Source organism: Petaurus breviceps, unplaced genomic scaffold (assembly GCF_028583685.1).
Source record: "Petaurus breviceps papuanus isolate PSGF00001 unplaced genomic scaffold, PetGlider_PUasm1.0 80, whole genome shotgun sequence".
Classification (NCBI taxonomy): Eukaryota; Metazoa; Chordata; class Mammalia; order Diprotodontia; family Petauridae; genus Petaurus; species Petaurus breviceps.
Window position 1 is genome coordinate 4,753,437 of NW_027186540.1, and position 20,173 is coordinate 4,773,609.

At 39.5% G+C, this 20,173-nt stretch overlaps 1 protein-coding gene across 2 annotated transcripts in view; it reads left to right on the forward strand.

Annotated features, from left to right (window-relative positions):
- The window catches only part of LOC138175992 (calcium/calmodulin-dependent protein kinase type 1D), a 482,214-nt gene that overhangs the window by 299,505 nt on the left and 162,536 nt on the right, over positions 1-20,173 (forward strand). For both annotated transcript variants that reach the window (XM_069106661.1, XM_069106662.1), the window contains one exon: positions 17,612-17,686. In XM_069106661.1, the coding sequence (XP_068962762.1) occupies positions 17,612-17,686 (75 nt within the window). The remainder of the gene's footprint in view (positions 1-17,611; positions 17,687-20,173) is intronic.

Sequence of the window (20,173 nt, forward strand, 5' to 3'; positions counted from 1 at the left end):
TATTGATTTTGATTAATTTTAAGTCGTATGATTGATAATGATGATAGCTCCCATCTTACATAGTACTTTCTGCACAGTAACCCTATGAGATAGGTATGCAAGTGGTACAGTATATAGAGTGCTAGGCTTGAAGTCAGGCATACCTGAGTTCAAATTCAGCATCATTGCATCCAGCCTACAAATTACTAGCTGTGTGACCTTGGGCAAGTCACTTAACCTCTGTTTGCCTCAGGTTCCTCAAGTGCAAAATGTGCTAACAGTACCTACATCCAAGGGTTGTTGTGAGGTTCAAATGAAATAGTATTTGTGAAATGCTTAATACAGTGCCTGGCGCATATATAAGTATGCTTATTCCCTTCCCTTATTCTCCCCATTTTACAGATGAGGAAACTGACATGTGACTTACTGGGACACAGTCATAGTTCATGTGATCTCCAGAATAATGTTCATTCCATGATACCAGACTTCACCACCACCACCACCACCCTATCACCCCCTTCAACTGTAGCAGGGTGCCTATTAGCCAGAATGCCCAGGCACTTTTCACTTATGTGACTCATGTTTCTTACTTCATGACAATCCCTAGTTTATCTAAGTTGCTTCTCCCCCATCCGAAGATGTATTTTTTAAGCACCTTAAGTATGAAGTGTACTTCTTTTCCCACTCTTCCTCCACCTTAAAAACAATTAACTCAGTATAATCGGTCAGTAATTACTTGTGAATGTGGTTAGAGCTAGATGACTGCTAAAGCCTGTTAGAACTTTAACATTCATTCTATGAATAAGTTGGTCGAATGATTTTTTTTGGCCATCTTCTTGCATTGTTTTGGATTTAGAACTATATTTTCCACCTCAAATGTAACAAATATGTTAATATAAAAGAATTCTTTTTTTATCTGGAAGGATCTTTGTAATATTTGTTGTATAATATAAAGTAGAATTATACATTCAGTACTCAATGATATATTTATCATTGTCTACCTGAACTCTGGGAGAGCACCAAATAACATCATAATGAAGGAAGCTGATTATTTTCTAACTCATTGTCTGTGATGGCATTCTTTCTGAATTGGTTGTTTGTGTACAGTCACACAATTGACTTATTAGAGCAAATATCATAACACCAAATTTGAAGAATAAAAATGAGAAAACTAAGTGGTTTGTAATTAAAGTAACTCCAGCCTTACCTATTTAAACAAACTATCAACATAGAAAATTGGAAAATGAATAAAAGAAGATATACTGCCTCAGACTGTCACCATATCCTAAGAAAGTCCATGGCAGCATAGATTTATAGGCCAGGATTCAATCTACTAATTTTACAAATGAGGTTAAGTGGCTTACGCACAGTCACACAGCCAAGTATCTAAGGCAGGATTTGAACTCAGGGTTTCAGTGTCCTCTACAGTATGCTGAGCTGTTTCTCCAGTGTAAATAATTCACCATAAAGAGATCAGAAGAGCCTCACTAGTTAGAAGGGCTTAAAATGTTGGTTCTTTTTTTAATTTATGGAATAAAATAAGCAGTTCCGTAACATAGTACAGTAAAAAAGATGATTGTACGTGAAACTGCAATGATATACGATGTATGTATTCTTGCTATGTACAACTTGCTATTCCTTTCAAATGTACACCAAAATTATAATGCAGATTTCTTGTTTTTCTTCCCTCCCCTTCCACATCTTAGAGATGGCTACCATTAGATACAACAATCTATATCTATATCTATATATGTGTGTGTATGTATATATATCTACACACATATATGTAAAATTATTCTATACATACTTTTATTTATCAGTTCTTTCTCTGGAGGCAGATAGCATCTTTCTTCACATGCCCTTTCTTCACAAGCCCACATGTCTATTTGTTTTTTATTTTTTGCTTTTCGGAGGGCAGTTGGGGATAAGTGACTTGCCCAAGGTCACATGAATAGTTTTTGTGTTAAGTGTCTGAGGCTGGATTTCAACTCAGGTCATTCTGACTCCAGGGCCAGTGCTCTATTCACAGCACCATGTAGCCACCCCTGCATGTCTATTTATAATAGACAAAATAACTATGCATTCAAATCAAAGACTAATTCTTAAAATATCTGAAAGACAAAAAGACACCAAATACTTTGGTGGGGGGAGGAGGGAGAAGCATGGCTGCTATCACTACTGAAAAAAGGAAACAATCGAGAAAACATCAATAGAAACCTAGATATCAGTAGATATACCTGCTTTCCACATTTTTTTCAACTTTGTTTCGTGAATAATTTATGTAGGTCTCAAGGACATCTTGGATAATAGTATGAAAAAAGATTAGACTTTTGTAAATGACTTTCCAGAGCTGACTACATCTACATAGTCACCCAATTGACTATATTCTTATTGTTGACTATAAAAATGCATTTGATTCAACAGAGCAAAAGATACAAGGCTTTCTGGGAACAGTATATCTCTCAAGTACATGTTAAAATCATACAAGTTTCCTCGAAAGATATAACAGTGAATTTTATTTGACCCTCTGATTACAAATATCAAATGAAGGCTAAAGCAATATATGCTTACCAAAGAAGTTTGCTCATATCATAGAGCGTGTCCAGAGTAGAGTCCAAGTTAAAAAGGCATTCACCAAAGATAATGACGGAGTCTTCCAGATGTCCCTGTTTGTAGGTGACATTAATTTTTTCTCATCAAGCCCTGGAAATTGCAAAGCTCACTAAATGAGATGGAGGTAGCTAGGTAGCTCAGTGAATAGAGCCCTGGGCCTGGAGTCAGGAAGACCTACTAGTTGTGTGACCCTGGGCAAGTCACTTAATATCTGTTTACCTTAATCCATTGGAAAAGGAAAAGACAAACCACTCTAGTATCTTCGCCAAGAAAACCCTGTACTGTGTCAGGAAGAGTGGTTCACAACTGAACCACTATGAGATACGGAATGGAATATGGCCAAGTTTCCAACCAGATAACCAGGCGTGTGAAGAATGCTGGTTGTCCAGATGCTGGCATTCAGTTAGATGAAGAGCCCTTAGTGCTGGACCATTATCACCTCAGTATTTGATAAACACTGTTGGCCCAGAACCAGATTGAGAGAAGAGCAGAGCTGGATTATATTTGAGACATCTTGTGCTTTTTTAGAACACAAGTTTTTTTCCCAGAACAAAGGTCTTGTTAACACTAACATTTTCCTGGTTATAATATATGACTATAAAGTCTAGAATTCTACTTTCCTCAAAAAACTGAGGTCATAGGTCACCCAAACAGCCATAAGAAGAGACATGGTAAAGACATGGTTTTACCACATTGCCACTGACAAAGTACAAAGGATAAGTGGCATAAAGATGACTGTCAAAGGAATGTATGACCAGAAAGGTAGGACCATTTATGTAGTGATAGAAAGGAGTAACTGGTGGATCGCAATATAGTATGAAAAGATCCCAAAGAGGTTCCTCAGCTTGTTGGGTGACCCCACTGTGTTCCACTTATGGGAGGGCATAGACAAGAGTCACACAGGGTAAGAAGGCATGGATGGCTTACAGTCTGTGCTGTTCAAGGGAACATCCACCTTGGTGAATTCACAATTCCCTCCATGTATCAAAGAGTAAACATATGACATAGACCAGAATTCAGGAAGACCAGCCATCACACACACACACATATTATATACACCATTCCTAATCTATGCAATACTTGGATCAAAATGTCCCAAGAGACTGATCTGTTTTTTCCTGGTTCTTTTTTTTTTAATTCCTCATCTTTCTCTGAAGAAGTAGTCTAGAAAATTCCTGAATTCTGCTATAGGAAATGACTACTAATCAATACCTTAGTTCAGATGAGGAAAAGTCAAGCCTTTCTGATAGAATTATAAAACCTTTCCCAACCACAAGGCAAATGGCTGTATCTTTTTCTCACATTCTGAGCATGTTCTTAAGAATATTTCACAATGTCAGTATATTGTCTTAGAAGATAGTGGGATGTGGAGGAAAATATGAAGGTCTTCTCCTTCTGGTCTTCAATTCAGCATACATTAAACTTGTCTGACAAAAGTATCTGGCTGGGTTGGTCTCTGAGTATTCCCCCTCCCCCTAAATGGTCTTACAGGAAAATAAATCTATAGTATCCCCAATATTCCTAGACTGAATTAAATTATCCATCCTAAGCCTAAGTAGATTCTGTTATGTTTAGATCTGGCCTAGTACTTCCTTGGAACTAAAAATGATTCAGGTCTCTTTCATGCTTCTTGTACCATTGTAACCAAAGTAGATCTCATAACTTTTTCCAGAGCTATACTGGCTATTATGTAGAACTTGTCTTATGAAAGAGAGGAATGTATTGGGGTGCTGATAGGTGGGAAAAAATTTTCAGTAAAAATGGCTGCCTACCATATTGAAATCTGCTTGATGTTTGACTAACAAATATACTTTGTGCCACAAAGAACATCATTTCTATAAGCAAAGTTCCTGTAAAACAGACCAGTATTGCATAAGGCATTGAATGTTGGTAGGCAATGAAAACCCTTGCTTGAGTGTTCTTATCACTTTCAGCATGCTTCATTTCCTGCTCTGACTTTTCCCTCCTCTTTTCTTTCTTTTTAGTTATCTCATCTATAAAATGGGAATGACACAATATGCTATCTAACCTCTTATGGTATATTATAGGAAGTTTTTAAAGAAATAACAGTTTTCCTTGGGGGACAGGATATAATTTTTAAAATCACACTAACATTCGTTATCATAGTAAATTGAACATTTTCCACAAGAAAGAAATACAAGCATGTTTTTTTTACCTAATCTTCAAGAAAGAAGAAAACGATTTCATTTTTCTCCGTTGTAATTTGGTTGATTTAGAGAACAGAGCATTTTTCACCTTTAAGACTTCCCATTGCTTGCAGTGCCATCTGCTGGTAAGAAGAAAGGGGCTTAGAGACTGATGATGAGTTCCAAAAATTCATGAGAACTCTTATAAACTCGAGATCCGGGAAGGATTTCATTGGTCATCTCGTCAGAATCTCTCGTTTTTTTAAGATGAGGAAGCTGAGGAGCAGGTAGATAAGTAGCTCTTGATGCTGCAAAAGACTGTGCTTGGTCCCCAGCCCTTTGCTCGCTTCATTTCTGTGTTTCTCTGTGCGGATGGCTTTCAGATCTGTACCTTCAATTCAGTCTCTCCTTGGGGCTCTGTACCCTCATATTCAAATATCTGCTGAGCACCTGCCCTTGGATGTCCCATTGGGACATCGAACTTACTGTGTTCACAACTGAACTTGTCAACTTCTCTCAACTTGCAGATTTCCTGTTTCTGAGGATGTCACCTTTCTCCATTCAGTCACCCAAGCTTCCGACTGCAAAGTCATTTTTGACTTCTTACTCACTTTCTATGTCCAGCCAATTGCTGAATTCTGTTTGTTCTACCTCCATGATATCTCTTGTGCCTTATCTCCCTTCCACTCACAATATCACCATTTTAGGTCAGACACTTACCATTTCTTATCTGAATTATCGTTGCAGCCTCGTTTGTCTCCTTACTCCCCCCAGTCCATCATTTATTCAGTTGATAGGGCAGTCTTCCTAAGGCCAGGACTGAATTTTGAGCCGCAGAGTCAGAGCCTTACACTCGTTTGCTCTAAGTGCTGTGTTTATTTATAGTATCCAGGGACAGTATTTAAGGGAGAAAGAATATTGAGAATATATGGGCCCTGCCTACCTCACCATCTTGTTTTGTCATTGCTTCTGACCCCAAACACCGACTACTCTCCGACGATGTAAAGTTGAGTATTAACCAGGGGGCACATGAAAAGAATGAGTATCGTTACCAACTATACTAATAACAACAACTCCAAAATGTAACCAACAAGAACTGTTCATGAGAAACAGCATAAAATTATCATCAAGAGATGCATGGCCAGAATAGGAAGTAGGAAGGGCAGGTGAGAGAAAAATGAAGAATGATACTTGGGCATTCATATGCTCTCTTGGTATTCAAGCAATGCTGGCAGAATTGGAGAATAATCCCCAAGGTTCTGTTGGCAAATTTATGAGAATCAAGGGCAAAAGGTACACAGGTTTAGTGGGTATGGATATATCAAGATCTGTGTTTTAGAGGGATTTTCCATGTGGAGTTTTATGCCCCCTTCTCTCCTTCAACACTGCCACTGCCCTGGTGTAGGCCCCCATTACCTCACATATGGACTATTGCAATAGTTTGCTAGTTAGTCTCCAAGACTAAAGTCTTTCTTCATTCTGGTCCATCCTCCCCTCAGCTGTAAGATTGATCTTCCTAAAGCACAGGTCTGACCATAACACCTCCATTTTCAGTAAACCCTAATAGTTACCTGTTAGCTCTACGGTCAAATATAAAATCCTCTGATTGTTGTTCAAAGCTCCACATAACCTGGCTCTTTCCTAGTTTCTTAGTGTTCTTACTCTCTACTCCTCTCCCTGTTCTCTGTGATTCAGTAACACTGGTATTCTCACTGTTCTTCACACATGACATTCAGTCTCTCAGTGGAGCATTACAATTTGTTCTGCATGTCTAGAATTCTCTCTCCCTTTTCTTTTCTACCTGGGGCTATCTTGGCTTCCTTCAAGTCTCAGCTAATGTCTCATCCTCTGAAAGAAACCTTTTTCAAGCCCACCTAATTCTGGTACCTTCCCTCTGTTGATTATTTCTGATTTATTGTGTCTATAGCTTGCTTGTGTATAGCTGTTTTCATCTTGTCTCCCCCGTTAGCTTGTGAGATCCGTGAGGGAAGGGACCACTTTTTATCTTTATTTTTATCTTCAGCTCTTAGAACAGTGCCCAGCACAAAGTAGGTATTAATGAATGTTTGTTGACTTGATTATTAGAATGTTTATCTAGGGCTGATTTTCTTTATTATGGAGCTTTATCATTTTAAAGTATGGATTAGAAGAAGAAGAAAAAAAAGAAGCAATAATACAGTGTAGGTAGAAATTTTTCTCTTCCAGTTACTCCACAGTATAGCCCCAAGTGGTTTGGCTACTGCTGGTCTATCATTCATAATAGATGAATGATGATGTGCTTCCCTCTAAATCTTCTCCCAGATGGAAAACTTTTATTCTTCATGACTCTGAAAATCTAATTTTGGCATCTTTTGTGTTTTTAAATAAGACTGTGTGGAAGTGCACAAGCTAATATAATTTTGCTATGAAGCAGGAAAACTCCATATGGTTCTACATTAGGTGTGAAATAGTGTTGTCAGGTGCTTTGTAGGTAAGGGATTGTTATTGAACTGATTGAGAAAAGGGATTAGAGCAGAGAGAGAAAAAGTGGGGAGAAGTTGTGGACAGGAGTATTTCTGCTTAAGAGAAGATGATGATCATCTATTAGATGATTATTATTAATTACTGTTTATTATTGTAGTATAATCATTCTTGACCATTGATAAATTATTATCTACTTATTAGAACCTTCTAAAAATGGAATGGATCACCTCAGAGAGCAGTGGGTTCTTTGTCTCTTCAGGTCTTCCAAGTGGATATTGCAGATAGAATTTGTGATGTTTTTTGCTAGCATTTGCACTAAATGAGCTGTTATGAGGCGATTTCCAACTCCACAATCCTATTATTTTATACTTACTTGTCTTGTTGGAAAGTCACCCTTTTATTCAGTATTGATTAAGTAATTCTATGCAGACAACTGTGTCTGATAAAAAGTTTAGCTAGGATATAGATCCCATCTTCACTGAGCCTAGAGTTTAATGAGGGAATAAAGCACAAACACATTTAACTGTAATATGCAATATAATCTGCTAGGTGCATTAGAATGGGGCAGGACAAAGTACTATATGGGATAAGGAACATGGTTGTTTTTGTCCAGAATGAAATCAGAGAAGGTTTCCTAGAAGAGGCAGGTAGGGCAGGGTGTTTATGGATAGTTGTGAATTCAATGGGGAAAGAAAGAGGAAGAGAATGTTTCAGCTCAGGGAACAATGTTAGAAGAATTGTGGAAGTGGGAGTGCATGTGGTGTGTTCAAGGGGCTAGAGAGTAGTCTAGCTTAGCAGTAATATAGACTGATTGTAACTTCAGACAGAGCCTTGAATGGCAGGAAATGTTCCTTGTAGAAAGTGGGGAATGGAACCACTGAAGACTTTTAAGTTGAGTTGTAGCCTGAGCAGACCCACGCAGAAGGATGGATTGAAGGGAGAAGAGTGACCTCAGAGGGCCAATAGGCTGGAAGTATAACTGGGAGCCTCCCTAGTGGATGATGTCATGGGGGCACCTAAATGATCTGTATGCCATTGCTGAACTAGGAATAGGTCTGTGCATATCACATATTCAATCCCATAAATATTTATTATTCATATAGTATATGGTAGCTACTCTGCTAAGAGCTGGGTGTACAAACACAAAAATTAAATGGTCCCTGTGCTCAGAGAGTTTATCATGGGAAAGCTGGCATGTGATGGACAGAGTACTGGACTTGGAGTTGGGAAAACCTGAGTTTGAATTGTGCCTCTGGGCAAATATTATAGCCTCTCTGAGGCTTATTTTCTTAATCTGTGAAATGGAGATCATAATAATAGCACTTACCTCATAGGGTTGTTTTGAAGATCATATGAGATAATATATTAATTATTATGACACTCTGCTTGGAGGGAGATGAAGAGCATAACACGGAGGAGTAAATAAAAATGTATATAAAATAATTTTAGGGGAAAGGGAGTCCCTTCTGTGTAGGGAAAGCAAGAACGGTCTCTTGAAGTGATTGGAGTGAGCCAAAGGAAAGAAGAATCCCAGGAAATTCAGGGGAGGAGAGAGAATACGTCAGGAATGGAGGGAGGGAAAGCTTGTGCAAAGACAGAGAAGGTGGAGTTGGAGTGGAATGGGATGGGTGAGGATGGTACATGTTCCAATGTGGCTGAAACATAATGTATGTGAAAGGGAGTAAGAGGAAATGACTCTGGAGAGATAAGTTAGAGTCAGATTATCAGAAGGTTTAAGTTCCAGATAGAGATGTTTGCATTCTATCCTGGAGATGTTGAAGCTTCTTAATTAGGAAAAGTGACAGGAAGGAAGGAAGGAAGGAAGGAAGGAAGGAAGGAAAGAGGGAGGGAGGGAGGGAGGAAGGAAGGGAGGGAGGAAGGAAAGAAGAAAAAGAGGAAAGGAAGAAAGGAGGAAAAGGAAGAAAAGGAAGGAAAGACAGGAGGAAGGAATAAAGGAAAGATGGGAAGAAGGAATGAAAGAAGGGAGGGAGGAAAGAAGGAAACAAGCATTTATTAGGTACCTACTGTGTGTCAGGTGTTGTACTAAGCACTTTACAAACATTATCTCATTTGATCTTTGCAATAACCCTGGGAAGTAGGTACTGTTATTATCCCCGTTTTACAGATGAGGAACTTGAAGTAGATAGTAGTTAAAAGAGTTGTACAGGGTCTTCTGTTTTAATTGTATCAGTTTGGTGACTGCATGGGGGAGGCATTGGAATGACTAAAGGAAGGGAGATGAATTAGGAAGGCATTGAAGTAATTCAGGAGAGAGGTGAGGAGGGACTGAACCACTGTGGTGGTTGTTTGAGTGAAAAGAAGGGGAGAGAAGTGAGAAATGTTCTGTAGATGGAATAGGCCAGCCCAGACAACTGACATGAGGTGAGGTGAGGGACAGAAAGGAGTTGCTGATGACTGAGGTTGCAAACCTCGGTAACTGGAAAGACAGTGCCGTGGGTTTTGGGGAAAATATGGCAAGTTCTATTTTGGACATGTTAAGTTTGAAATGCCCATGGGAAGGCCAGTGAAGATGTCCAGCAGGCAGGACCAGACTATAGGGAAGAACTAAGGGATGGCTATGTAAATTTGAGAGTCATGGACATTGAGATAACATCTGAATCCATAGAAGCTAATGAAGTCCCAGACAGTGTGGAGAACAGAGCCAAGGGCACACACTTAGTGGGCAGAAGCTGGAGGATTTCAGGGTTTTCTGAAAGTATTCTACTTGTTATTTCTTATAGCATGGTACTATTCCATCACAACCATATACCACAGCTTGTCTAGCCATTCCCCAGTTGATGGGCATCCCTTTGATTTTGAGAAGGAGTTTTGAGGATTGGAATGAGAATAAAGAAGTTTGCTCTAGTAGGCGTCTATTTCCTCCTCATACAAGTAGGAGGTGAGATTCTCTACTGATGGGCAAGTAAGTAGAGATGGTTTGAGGAGAGAGGAAGTCTGGAATAGCCACCATGCAGAAACTGATAGAGAAAGCCAGGGCAGAATACAAGGGGTTCTATGCGGCAGTGAGCACAATTAGAGAACATAAATTTGTAGGAAACCCAGTTGTCCCGGTTGCTTGATTTTCTGAAGTGGCATTTAGCAGTGCATGAATAGGAAAGAAAAAGGTGGATGGTTGGAGTAGTTTGGAGTTGGGCTTTAGAAAGTCAGGACTGGTTATAGGACAATGGGGCAAAGGATTCAGGGTGTAGCTGAGTACATGGTTGAACTGGAACATAGGGTCAAGACTGTGAAGTGAAAGAAAGGAAAAGTAAAGGAACATGGTATTGATGAAGACTAGAGTTTGGAGGGTGATATGTGTCATATGAATATTATGTCCTACACATGTGGTCAGGGCTGGGGACTCAATTCTCCTGAGTACAATCCTAAAACTTTAAAATCATTTAGATTTCTCCTAGAAAAATTACCTCATTGGAGCCATGGTGTCTCTAAAGATCTGACCTCTGGGATTAAGGGCCAAATGCCCTTTTGACCCCAAGTGAAGGGTGAGTTTTAAGGGAATAACTAGAGGAGAGGCCTAGCTCCAAGCTGGTATGAATGAGGATTTTGACTCTACTCTTTTCTGATTAGGAAAAAGTGAGGAAAGCATAGACCCCCATTATCAACCCCTATGAGCAAGTCAGCTAAATAAATCAGCTTGTATGAGTGCCACATCTCCTCTCCTTGTTTTGACACTATTCTTCTTAGTATCTTCATTCCCTTGTATGATATCCCAGTCTGACTGGAATCCCATATTTTAAATATGATCATCTATTTTTTTTAAGAGGGAAGGAATTCATTGGATTGTGTGTGAAATCCCAGGGGAATACAACACTTTACCTAGGCAGAAGGAACCATTTGTCAAATTTTAGAGCATTTTCTTAAATAGCTCACTGTGTTACTGGGTAGGATGCTTATTTTGACAAATAGAATATTTTCTCATGCCTATAGAGAAAAAAGATGTAATGGTAACGACCTTGAGAGGGACTCCAGCCCTGATTTTTTACCTGTTCTATATAGGCCTAGTCTTTATCCTCAGGGTTGTGAGAGCATGACCCTCCAGAAGGGCCTGGGGGAGTTCTCCCCAAACATCTGGGCACCAGATGGAGGGTGGCAAAACCTCTCCTCTCTGTGACCCTGTCAACGGGATCAGGACTGCCCTTGTCTCTTCTTAGTCACCATCTGCTTCCCCAGCCACCCCTCCCTGCTAAGCACCTTGTCCTGATCTGCCCCTTCCTGATTAAACGGTATTCCGCTCCTTGGCCTCACGAATTCTACTCTCAGCCTGAAGACAGAGCAGCAGTAAGGTGTTCATCTCTGTGAAATCAAGAAAAGGGATATCTTTTGCTCCCTATTCTGAGCAGCTTATCAGTTCTACAGTATTCTATCTTTCTGATGGGCTGCAGATGGTCAGAGTTGAGAGAATCCAGAGACCTCTGGCTTAGACTTAACAATGGATCCTGGATCCTGGCACTGTGGGAAAGACTGGTCTGGAGGGAGAGAAGATGCATCATGGTGCTGGGCTGTGCATCTGGTGATGATATCATTTTCAAATGGATTCCTGGCCTTGGCAGAGGGTCCCTCCTTTTGGCTGAGTCAGTGACCATGCAGGGAGTTCTCTGCATCAAAACAATCTGCTTTTGTCTTTAGTCTTTTAGCTTTTCTTTCCTTCCCTCCCCCATGCTTTTCCAGGGTAAGAGTTGAAGGTGATCTTAATTTCACAAGTTTAACAAACATTTAGTAAACACCAATATGCAGTCAAGGATCTGTGCTTGTCTTTATAAACATATGCTGCATACACAGGCAGTGCCTAATGCTTTTTTTTGTGCCTGCTGGGCCTGGGCACCTCACCAAGTGAAATTAAGATTAAATGCCATTTTCTATCTCCTAAAGATGCCCTTAGTGACATGGTGATGATGGTTCCTTTTGTGTCACTTTTGCAAAAGTCAGATTTTACTTCATTCGGAAAAAGTTCTTATAGTTGGAAATGAATAAGTGAATGAATATGGAAATACCAATTGAGAAGTTATGTGCTTTGAAAAAAGGGAGATGGTCCCTGCCCTCAAGGTGTTGACACTCTAATTAGGGAGACAACATATAAAAGAGAGATGAACTGCAGGGCAGATGCAGGGAGTTGGAAATCCTAAGCATAAAGAGAGTAGCAGGGCAGGTGTTAGGGCCAACAAATACTTAGGTCTTATCCAAAAGACTTGGAAGCCCTAAAGCAGCAGTGGTAGGGCAAAAGGCAGTGGGTCTTCTACCTCAGCCCAGAGTTTCTGGGCAGCCTAGGGCAAAGTGAGGGAGGGGGGAAGGGAAAGGGCTCCCTCCTCCTTTCCCTGCTTCCAGGCAGTCCTTGATTGGTTTGATCCATAGGGTTGTAGCAATATGAGTGTCCAGATTTTTCATCTCTGCACACATCTGACATCACTTTCCTCATTGCTTTATGGATTGTCCACTGAAAGATCTACGCTCATGAAATCTTTCTGTTAGCTCTTGCAGCAATTTAAAATATTCCTTCTATAGCTGAGCATGATAGTATCTGTGTGCTGAAGTAACTTGTCATCCAATGATCCCATCTCTAGGTCACTGTACCTCCCCCCACCTTGACTTTTAAAACAAAGTAGAACATCAACATGGGGTAGCTCGGTGGTGCAAGTCAGGAAGATCTGAGTTCAAATCTAGCATTAGACACTTACTCACTGTGTGTCCCTGGGCTAGTCACTTAACCCCCACTGGCCTCAGTTCCTGATCTGTAAAATGGGGACACACTGGAGAAGGAAATGGCAAATCACTCCAATATCTTTGCCAAGAAAACCCCAAGGATCATGGACATGACTGGATGGCTCAACAACAACCCAGACCATCAACATGCTGGATTGTAATTGATTATAACTGATCTATTCAATCATTCAGATATTTACTAACAGCTAGTTACATTTATCTAACACTTTTCAGTTGGAAAAAGTGCTTTCTTTATGACACCCTGAGGCCCAGAGCAGTTGAATCATTTGCTCATGGCCTCATAAAGAATACACACCTTGTAAGTAGGGATGTGCTAGTAAACATTTAATAACTGACTCTATCCCCCCAAAAATGGATGCACAACACACTTTTAAGTTTAATATGCATCATTAACATTTTCCTCATAACTTTAAGTCTAGAAATCAAAAAAGACCATAATGCAAACCCAAATCTATAGTGTTTGCTGATTTCTGAACTATAAATATTCACAATGAAAAATTAACTCAGCTCTTTCAAGCCATAAGAGTTGGCTGTAGGATATCCTATAATATTTGCTAAGGGGAGATTCAAAAACAAGGACACAATTCTTGCCTTAAGGAGCTCACAATTAAGTAGAAAAGGAAAGGCAGGTACATGCAAAAAATCATGATGCAAATTAGACTATGGTGGGTGTATAAGAGGAGTGCAAACTGCTAGGAGATCAGATGAGAGAGAAGAAGGTTTGACTGGTTTGATATGTAGTATCCAAGGAGGACCCCATAGAGGGAAGTCGTTTTTGGTCTGGGCCTTGAAATGGGGGCAAGATTCCAACAATCAGAGATGGGGCGGGGGGAGGGATTCTGGACATAGCAAAAGATAGGAAGTTAAGAAAGCACCAGACTCTTTGAGGGAGCTAGTCTGGTTTATATGAATGATATGGGATGGAATGGTGTCAGATAAAAGTGGAAAGGTAAGTTGGAGCCAGCTTGTGGAATACCTTCAAAGGTACACTAAGTAGTTGGACTTTTGGTACAGAATGTGGACTCTGGACTGACTCTTTTTCTCCCCACTGACTCTTAAGGCAAAGTAAATCAATCTGGTGAATTTGCAGCTGGATCATCCAATCATTTGAATAATTGTTAGTCATGAACTGTTCAGCCCATCTCTCTAGGATCATATCCTTATCACTAATCAACTGAGTAGTTGAGATGCACAATAGGTCTTTGGCTCATAAATAGCCTTCAGGGCATCATAAAAGTGCTTTAGATTGTTACTATCAGCATAAAGCTGAATTTCATCTGCCTTCTTACTGCACCAAGAATCCTGCATCTCTCTAAGCTTTGCTTGTACTTTACTTTTGATAGAATAAAATGCTGCCTTCTTAGATATGGATGCACTATTCTGCTGGTAAACCCTGTGGAGTTCTCGTTTTTCATTTAGCAGCTTCTAAATTTCTCCATCATTTTCATCAAACCAATCTTAGTGTTTGCAAGTATTCTGACCCAGATGAGCAAATGCAGTGCTATGCACCAAATCCCTGAAAGCTGCCCACTCCTTTTCTGCTCCACTGTTGCCAGCTGTGTGTTGGCTCAACTTTCCCTCCAAGTTAGCAAGGAAATGCTCCCACTCAGAGAAGAACTCTAATTTGTTGAAATTAATTCTTCTGGTAGTCATTTTGCCTTGGGGATGCTGCTTTTCTTGAATGTGACTATTTACCTTGGAAAAGATAAGTCTATGATCAGTCCAGCACTCTGTGCCACACATAGCCTTCGTCACTGTCACATCCTGTCTGTTTCTTCTCCTTACAATCACATTAAATCAATCACAGTAGTCTATTAAATACCAGTGTTTGCTGCAAGAGAGCATCCACAAAGTTTTATTGCATTTAGGCAAATGGAAGACAGTGTTGGTGATGACAAGGGCATGAAATGCACAGGTCTTTAGTAGTAATTGACCATTGCTGTTGTTATTTCTAACTCCATTCTTCCCTAGGACTCCCTGCCAAGTCTGGTGTTATAGATAATTGTGCACTTAATGTAGCTGCTGAAGCTGAGAGGCAACAAAATATGGATCAATTCTCTGTTGCTTGTGCTAATTTTGGCCTAACAATTAACACCAAGGAAACACAGGTGTGCCATCAGCCACTACCACATCATCCATTCACGAAAACATAGGCTACAGTAAATAAGGAAGTTCTGAATGCTGTGGATAAGTTCACTTGCCTTGGTAATCTACTTTCCAGGAATGTACACATTGATAATGAGGTTGAAGTATGCACTGCCAGAGCTAGCTCAGTGTTTGGGAAGCTCCAAAGGAAAGTGTGAGAAAGAAGAGGTATTAGACTGACTACCAAACTGAAGGTCTACAGAGCCATTGTGCTGACCTCATTGTGGTATGCCTGCAAAACCTGGACAGCATACCAACGCCATGCCAGGAAACTGTATTACTTCCATTTGAATTGTCTTAGAAAGATTCTGAAGATCACCTGCAGGATAAGATACCAGACACTCAGGTGCTTACTCGAACTAAACTGCCAAGCTTTCAAACTCTGCTTCAGAGAGCACAACTCTGATGGGCTGTCCATACTGTTCGATTACAAAATGTACGCTTGCCAAAAAGACTATTTTATGGAGAACTCACACAGGGCAAGCATTCACATGGTGGTCAGAAGAAGCGATATAAGAACACTCACAATGTCTCTCTCAACTTTGGAATTGATTGTGTGACATGGGAAACACTGGCACAGGACTGCTCAGCATGGTGTGCCCACATCAGAGAAGGTGCTATGCTCTGTGAGCAAATCAGAATTGAAGCAGCCCAAAGGAAATGCAGGATGCACAAATTTGGAGATTCCACCCCAAATGTTCACACAGACTATTTGTGCCTGACCTGTGGTAGAGCATTCTGAGCTCATATTGGTCTGATCAGCCACAGTTGGACACATTGAAACTTGATTCTAACATAGTGATGCCATTTTGGTCTTCAAGAATGAAGGACAACAACCAACCAACCAAGGAGTGAATTGGCATGGAGGTGTCTGGTGGAACACCATTTACTTTGTGTGTACCTCGGTACTGTTACTCTTTGTTTTCAACCATTTGCATAAAATCTAGGAGGTAGTTATATCAGATTTGCAGGTGACCTGAGACTGGAATAACCAACGAAACTGAGGATATAATCAACATCTGAAATGCTTCTAATAGGCTTGAAACCCTAGCCCATTGGGCCTGACTGAACAAGCTGAACCAAAACAGAAATAAATGTAAAGTGTTACATATAGATTAAAAATCTCACAATGGAGAATTCTGATCTAGCATCAGGTTAAAAAACACCTGGGGTTTTATTTTACCAGAGGGCCAGGATGTGCTAACAGTATGATGCAGGTTGTTAAAAACAAGACAAACAAATGTATTAATAGAAATATAGTGGCCCAGGCTCAGGAAGTCGGGAAGGCATTCCCTTGCACCTTCCAAGATTGTCTGGAATCTGGGTGTAAAATTAACTAATTTTTCCTGGTTTACTCACTGACTCATTTTGTTAGATCAATACAATGTTTTTCTGATATTACTGATATAATTCTTCCTCTGTGTCTCACAGTAAGCCTTATGAAATCAATCTGATGATGAATAACATCCGCATTTTCTAGTAGATGCAGGTGCAATGTGAATTGAATGTAATTCCCACTGTTTCAGCTTATCAGCAAATTGTATTAACTAGGAAAACTAGCAACAGCAACCCCCTAAATGCCACACATTTATTTCATCTTGATTCTTTCGGGCTCTGCTTGGATGCAGGGTAATTTATCAGGCCATGTGATTCTAGAGGGGAAGAAGGAGGCAGGGAGAGGCTGCTCTCACATTTAGGAAAATTGCCTCCATTTCCCCTAATTAAATAATATAGTGTTCTTGCTGTTAAACAGCGGCAGCCTTTAGTGAGGATGCATATCAGCTGAATGCAGCTGAAATTGCGGAGCAGTAAAATCCCAAGGGAGAGGATTTTCCGTGAACAATTAATTAGCACATTGGCTAATGAAATGATTCTTTTCTGGAAAGCTCAAGCTTTAAATAAGCACTGGGCCTTAAGTTTCTGAGCTCAAATGGCTTTTAGGAAGGGGTTTCTCTTAGGGTATATGGGGACCTAGGGAGATACTTGATAGACAGGATGGGTCACCATAGTGACCCACCAAGGGCAGCCAGCATTAGTAGGTCTCTTTTCCTAGTCTGGCACCTGGTGGGTTGGTTTGTTTCTTACCTCATGTGGTGCTCTTGGGTTTATGAAGCCCTTTCCTCCCCTGTACTGCCCCCCTTCCCCAGTCCTAACACCCAGATATGTCATTGAAATAAATTAGTACAATTCTAGGGGAAAGAATAAACTTAAGAGTGTGTACAATTTGGTCCATTTCATAGAATTAATAGGGTTGCAAAAACCATCTAGGTTATCCCCTCCCCCTTTATTTTACAGATGAGGAAACTGAGACCCAGAGAGACTAAAGACCTACCCAAGGTCACACAAGTTTTAAGTGGCAAAACCAGGATTCAAGTGAATGAACATTTGTCAAGTGCCAACTATGTGCAAGGAAGGCACTCTTAGTTGCTAGTAGAATTGTTTTTTCCCCTTTAGTATGGAATTTTGTTCATTTAAAATTTAATGACAAATTGCTCTAATATTTTTCTTTCTCTTTTAATTTTTAGAATTAAACATGAAAATATTGTTGCTCTGGAAGATATTTATGAAAGTCCAAACCACTTATACTTGGTTATGCAGCTGTAAGTACAATATTAAATATTACATTCATATTAAAAGACTTTAGGAATGCCTTGACATTTTGATCAATCAACTCTTGTAGAGCAGCTTCTTTGAGGACTTGTTTATGTATACTCCATAGCATTTAAGGCTTCTGTAGAAATGCTATTTTATCATATTTTAGAAAGAAAGCCTTCTGTTATGTTTGTTTTTAAGGTTGTTGGGAGGAGGAGAATAAATGAGACTATCACCCCATTGTATCGTGCCTTTTCCATCTACTATTCCCTGAGGCTTACTCCCCTTTGGGTAACGGAGAACGCACACCTATCCTGAAAAAGTCGTAACCAGAGTCCATCTATAGCCCTCACATTCCATACCTCTGCTTTATAGTTAGAATGGAAATTATCAGGCAGTAGGTAGAGGTGAAAGAATGAAAGAAAGAGCTGGGAATGCAAGTATAAAATGAAGCATCTAGAATAAGGCTCAGGTTTTAAAATTCTCATGTGAAATTGGGATTGACATCCTACAAATGCTTTCCTGTAAATGATGCATCTTGATCAACTGGAACATCCTGGTGTCATTATGGGAGATAAGTAAAAATACAAGAATTCTTGAGGATGGTATTCTGCAAATGTCTATAAGAGAAAGACTTGTATAAATTCAGATGATCAATTTAGGCACCATCATTTGGTATGGATTGTTCAGTTCCTGAATTTCTGTGGCTTTTTAGAAGAATTAATATTAAGGCTGATGTACTTTTTATCAATGTATTTTTTCCCATACATATGTTTGCAATTTAACTTGGGAGGATATAGATCAAAATAGATGCTTAGTAAAGCAAATTTTTTTTCCATTCCTTATTATCATTTTAAGGACATATTTTAGGTCTTTGTATTAAAGTATTTGAGGGGAAAAAAGAACTGAATGGAAATTAATAAATTGTTTTTTTTTTTTTACATTTAAAGATGAAATGAAGGTTCTGTTATTTGGTGCTATGTTAAATCCTTATAAATATAAAGATTTTATTTAGGAATGAGGATGGTTCATTCCTAACTATAGGGTTCTCATAGAAGAAACAGTTGCTAGAATTAAGGTAACTAGAAATATCATTTCATGGGAAACTTGGTGGACTTCTATACTTGGAGTCAGGAAGACAGGTTCACATTCTGACACACATGCTTCCTAGCTATGTGACCCTGGGAAATTTGCTTCACTTTACACAGTGGTAAATTGTGGAAGTTGGACTCAATGAATTTGTTACCCTATGCTTCCTTCAGTAGTCTAAGTAAGTATAAGAAAAAAGTTGACCATGTAGATGAGGAGTTCTTAACTTGGGGACCCCATACCCAAAGGGGTTCATGGATAGATTTGGTGTGAGGGGACTATTAATTGAAGGTTACATCTTTATTTTCACTAACCTCTAACTGAAATTTAGCATTTTATTCAATTACGATTAAAAAAACATCATTTTGAGAAGAGGTCTATACACTGTCAGATTGCCAAAGGGTCAATGATACAAAAAAGTTAAAATCCCTGATACAGATGATTGAATCTTGTGTAGCATCATCTTTTGGGGAAGGCAGTAAAAAAATAAACCAAAACCAAAAAAACAACTTGCTTGAAAATATGGCCCTGGAATATGAAATGAAACAGGCAAAAGGCTTAGGCAAGCTTGAGTGTCTTTGACATGGCTACAGAGCTAGTTTATTTCTGAATGGAATTTGAATCCAGAACTCTTGAATCCACAACCATCCATGCCCTTTTCCAGCACACCACCCTGTTACTGCTTCTCCATTTTTCCTGTGGGATACGATCCCCCCCACAGCTACCATATCCGTCTCCTTTGCATCCTCCATTATGGGGTATATTTTTCCTATTTACCTATTAAGTAAAACCTCAATTATTTATATTTCATGTTTACTCAGATATGGTTTGGGCTGAAATTTACCTCTGATCAATCTGAAAATTATTTGCTAGGCAAATTAATAGTATAAATCAGATGGGGAGGAGGGTAGTGTTTAAATTTCTTAAGATAACAAACTTTTCAGCTAAGTGGTGTAATAGATGGAATGTTAGGAAGTCCTGAGTTTAGATTTGACCTCAAACACTTATGAGTTGTGTGACCCTGCTCAAGTCATTTAACCCTGTTTGCCCCAGTTCCCTCATCTATAAAATAGTGAAAATAATAGTAGTTAGAACCTTACGGGGTCGTGGTGAGGATTAAATGAGATAATATTTGCACAGCACTTTGCAAGCCCTAAAACACTATAATATGCTAGCTGTTATATATATATATATATATTATATTATATTATATTTTGCTTTTTGAAGGGGGGGAAGGTAGGGCAATTGGGATTAATGACTTGCCCAAGGTCACACGACTAGTTTTTTATGTTAAGTGTCTGAGGCTGGATTTGAATTCAGGTCCTCCTGACTCCAGGGCTGGTGCTCTATTCACTGCACCACCTAGCTGCCCCCCTGTTATTATTATTATTATTATTAATTAAAAG